Source organism: Trichechus manatus, unplaced genomic scaffold, assembly GCF_000243295.1.
Source record: "Trichechus manatus latirostris isolate Lorelei unplaced genomic scaffold, TriManLat1.0 scaffold00049, whole genome shotgun sequence".
NCBI lineage: Eukaryota > Metazoa > Chordata > Mammalia > Sirenia > Trichechidae > Trichechus > Trichechus manatus.
In genome coordinates, this window is record NW_004443985.1 from 2,454,460 (window position 1) to 2,459,523 (window position 5,064).

Sequence of the window (5,064 nt, forward strand, 5' to 3'; positions counted from 1 at the left end):
TTGGCGAAGAATACTGAATATACCATGAACGGCCAGAAGAACAAGAAATCTGTCTTGGAAGTAGTATAGCCAGAATGCTCCTTAGAAGCGAGGATGGTGAGACTTTGTCTCATGTACTTTGGACATGTTATGAGGAGGTACCAGTCCCTGGAGAAGGACATAATACTTGGTAAAGTAGAGGGTCAGCAAAAAAGAGGAACACCCTCAATGAGATGGACTGACACAGTGGCTGCAACAATGGGCTCAAGCATAGCAATGACTGTGAGGATGGTGCAGGACCGGGCAGAGTTCTGTTCTGTTGTACGTGGGGTCGCTATGAGGTGGAACCATCTGGACGTCACCTAACAACAACAACAAATTCCTGAATACTTTATAAGTAACTATTTGTCAGGAAGCTTTCATGGTTAGTGCAGTGAACACCACAGGTGCCTCGTCCACATTCTCTAGGACTAACCAGAGGGCTGGTCACCTACAGACAGTCTCGGTCCAGACCAAAGGCTTCCTGCATCTCTCTGCATGAGCTGTTTCCTGGCTCCAGGGAGCACGGCCCACAGCCAGAGCAGAACAGACATGCTGGAGAGTTAATGCTCTAGGGTACTCCCAATGAATGAGTAATAGGAAGTTGGTGGATAAATCCTCCAGCAGCTTCGTCACCTCTCAGGGGAATGATCTGAAGTGTGTTCCACAGAGTCTCTCAGGGATCCCCAGCAGTAACTTGATCTTTAATGCATATTTTTCTGTCTTTCCTCCCTTCCCTTTCTCAACTCCCACACCCACACCCACACAGTGAGATCAACCTCTTCTCCCAAAATAAACTACCTGGATCTCCATCAGTGTATCAGGGTCTGCTTTTTGGAGAACCAAAACTAGGACAGTTAGTAGACTTTATGAATTCTCATAGATCTGAGAATATCTTGATTTTGCTTTCACAAATAAAGGGCAAGTTGGCTGGGTACAGAATTCTTAATTCACAATGGAACACATTGCTCTAGTTTTTGACATTAATGTTAGAGAAAAGAAGTCTGTGGCAAACTGGTTTCTTTGTTTGCTGTTAGGTATTAGTAATATCATTTTCATATCCTTGAAATACGTGATTTCATGAAGCTGTGTGTAGACATTAGACTTTTTAATAGTTTTGCCTGGTATTTGTGGAGCCCATTCCAGAAAACAGAGATCCTTCTTTCCAGTCTAAGGAATGGTTTCTACTTTCACATATTTTGTTGCAGTTATTCTGAAATCATTTTCTTATTGAGTCCCTGGGTGGCACAAATGACTGAACACTCCACTACTAGCTGAAATGCTGGTGGGTCAAACCTGCCCAGAGACACCTAGGAAGAAAGGCCTGGAGATCTACTTCTGAAAGCCCACAACCTTGAAAATCCTATGCAGGAGGTCTACTCTGCACACCTGAGATTGCCATGAGTTGGAATTGACTCGATGACAACAACAATAACAAGTTCCAATTATTCTGGAACCATTTTCTCTTTGCCGATTTCTCCATTCTCCAGCTTTCATATCTATAGTCTTCATTATTATCCCTTTCTGTTGCCTTGCCCCTTTTCCCAGAATTTCTAGAGACCTTCTAAAATACACCCTCCACACCAATGAATCAGTTTTTCATAGTGTTGATTATCCTCTTTTCTGATCATAACCCATTTTAATTCTGCCATTGCCTTTTCACTTCGTTATAATATCTCCTTATCCCATCCGTGTCCTTTATTTTTGCTTGTCTCTCAGTCCCTTCTATTTTCATCCCAGCCTATTTTTTACTATCTGATCTTTTACTGTGTTCATTTTTTCCTGAATTTCATTGAGAACAAAAGTGGATGCTCTCTAAAATTTACTTTTGTTTTCTACTAACAGTATGTTTAAAAACACATGGTCTCCCTCTGGATTTTGAGTTATATTTTTCTTAGTTTATGTATCTTTTTGCAGGATCCATCTTTCTGCAGAATCTTTTTGTAGGGTACATGTGGGTTCTGATAGGCTTATGCATTAAACAGAGTAGGTGGGGTCTCTTGGTTCTCCCTCACTACCTACCTGGGTGTGTTAGAATCCTGCTCTGGGATGGGTGATGCTTTTTATATTACCAGTTAATCAACCTTGCAGTTGTGATGGAAGTAATGGGAGGGCTAATGATTTATACCTGCAGCCTTCTCAGGAGCTTGTCCTTGACTGACTAGAGTCCCCTCATCCAGTATACCTGGGAGGCTACAGCCCACCTCACTCCCAGTGGCCAATGATGACACAGGGATGGAGAATTATGTCTCTGATCCCACTTCAAGGGGCAACAATTCTGCTGAGTGATTTATGCTCTAGAGCATTACTCCCACCCCTTGTCCTCACTTCCCTTCTCCTGAGAGCAATCCTCCAATAAATCATACCACCCAGATCTCATGATCCCATCCTTGAACAGTTGTAGGACTAACGAGATAATCATTTGCTGGTAATAATCTCTGTAAAACGCATTCATCAAATATTATTTAAAAGGGAACAAAACTGGAAATAATCTAAACGCCCAATAGTAGGAATTTGTAGGTAATCCATGGCATATGCGTGTGATAGAACGTTACGCAGTGCCCAAGCTAAAAAAGAAAAGCACGGTGAAGCGAAGCAAAGTAAGACACAGGAGTCTACTTAAGTTTATAAAATAAATGCTACAAAGTCCTATATACTGGCAGAGTGAATGAGTTCTGAATTTTCTAACAGTCAACAGAGAGGACAAAAGCCAGTTAGTCTTAAAGCTGTGTCTAGGTGGTAAAAACAAGCTAAAATGCCAGGGCTCATGGGGGGAGGGTGTGGTAAGCACAGCTATTTCTAATTCTGAAACCAGAAAGAAATTTCTACCACGGATCCTGAGTGAGAGGAATCTGAATAATGTAATGGCCCAACTTCAACCACATCCTTTCAGTTACCATAGAGACCAGTTTCCTAGGTGTGGTCTCTGAGTAAACTCCACCCTCCACTCCCATACAGGGAGACAGCATCATGGCACATGCAATTCTGTAAAAGATACTTGGACCCTACAGATACTTGGTTCTCTCTTGACCAGGCTGAATCCAGGGACAATTTTTAGGGTGCACAAGATGGATGAAAAGCATCCCCTTCTTGGAGTCCTTCTTGAATACTCTTTGTGACCTTCCTCAAACCCAGACCTCCTGGAAGCTAGTAGGCAGTAGGGAGTCTGAGATGGCTTCTTGGAAAGTTCTTGGAAAGCTCCCATTCTGGGTGGCACCACATGCTTCAGCCTGCTGAGCTTGGCAGGGCTGGCACAGTGCTGCTAGAACTGTGTAGCCTCGCAGGACGTGCACCTCAACAAAACGTCTCCCACCTGCTAGAAGGCATGCCAACAGCTCATCTGTGGGCAGGGCAAAGGTTTTCCTCAGAAAATGATTGGGGTTCATTACAAGGCACTGCAGTTCAGCGCTGTAAACGCTCTGAAAAGCTGCAAAAATTCCCACCTGAACACCCGTCGATAGTCAGACCACTACCAGGTACAAGGAAGTCTATATGATTCCACTTACTCCTCCCTGTTGTCTGACAAGGAAGTCTTTTCCTCTCCCCTCCCAAAAGTGGTGCACTGAGGGATGATGTTGTCTGAGCAGGAGATGAGAAACTAACCAGCTGCTTTTTTCTTTTGGAGTCATGCTATCTAAACTTCATCTCATTCAAAGAAGTTAATACACTAAAAATTTTCATTCATGTAAATAATAATTAACTCAAATATGATAAATGAATTAATATGCTGAAGGACAGTAGAAGTACATGACCCTCTCATAAACATCAAATGCATCACTGGTGATAACCCTGATGAGCCGTGATCTGTCTTTATTTCTTATCTTGTTTTCACAGCAACAACCACTGACCTACAAGTGGCGTAGCATATGTGTGCTGGAGACAGACAGTGCCATCTGGGAGAAGGCGCCAGACATAAAACCGTAGGAAGAGAGCTCAACAAGACAGAAGGAATGGGAGACAATGTAAGATACACATACTGCTTTGACTCTCTGCCGGTATTTATGGCTTCTTCTTCAGCTATACCAACATATTATCTGAGTCCAGGATGGAAAATTTGTAATAATTCCAAATAGTACTGCATATAAAGGAATAGTCTTTGCAGGATCATCGCACATTCTAATCTATGATAAGAGTCTGGTCTCTCAATCCGATGGAACAAAAGGGTATCTTCCTTACCTTCTGCCACATGTTGATGAAGAAGAGCTCTCGGGAAACATTGAAGGACACATTGGCATCGTAGGCATCATCCCCAAGGTTGGAGATGGAGACGTTTAAGGAGATATTCTTCACAGCCCCCAAAGCCAGATACGTGGTGTTCTCATCAATGCTGCAATGAAAAATAAACAGTAGTTAATGCCCTGAAGCTTAACACTAATATACTAGGAGGCATCAAGGAACAGTTGCGGGTGGAGGGCAGAAACTCCACTGGGATCAGAACTACAAGCCCCAGGAACCCCATTAACCAGCTATATATTCTTGAGCAATCAGTTAACTCCCATGGAGTACAGAAGTTCTCTTGTGGTTGCGTCTGTTTTTGTAGTGAAATAGGAGCAGGGCCCAAAACTGGGAGGGGGGAGGGAAGGAGGGTGAATGTTTGAGGGACAAGGAGATGGAATCAGAAGTTACCTCGGGAGAGTGGAGGAGCGAATGGGTCAGGGATGACGATGATGATGATGAGGAAGATGGAATGAGGAGGTACTTCAGGAGAGTAGAGGAGTGAATGGGTCAGGGATGATGATGATGATGATGAAGATGGAATGAGAAGGTACTTCAGGAGAGTGGAGGAGTGAATGGGTCGGGGATGATGATGATGATGAAGAAGATGGAATGAGAAGGTACTTCAGGAGAGTGGAGGAGTGAATGGGTCAGGGATGATGATGATGATGATGATGAAGATGGAATGAGAAGGTACTTCAGGAGAGTGGAGGAGCGAATGGGTCAGGGATGATGATGATGATGATGATGATGGTGATGAAGATGGAATGAGAAGGCACCTCAGGAGAGTGGAGGAGTGAATGGGTCAGGGATGATGATGATGGTGATGAT

At 43.5% G+C, this 5,064-nt stretch overlaps 1 protein-coding gene across 1 annotated transcript in view; it reads right to left on the minus strand.

Moving 5' to 3' along the window:
• Nucleotides 1-5,064, minus strand: part of LOC101342329 (integrin alpha-9) — a 234,667-nt gene that overhangs the window by 3,405 nt on the left and 226,198 nt on the right. Inside the window, exon 19 of the mRNA XM_023732203.1 lies at nucleotides 4,195-4,345. Coding sequence (XP_023587971.1) covers nucleotides 4,195-4,345 — 151 coding nt within the window. The remainder of the gene's footprint in view (nucleotides 1-4,194; nucleotides 4,346-5,064) is intronic.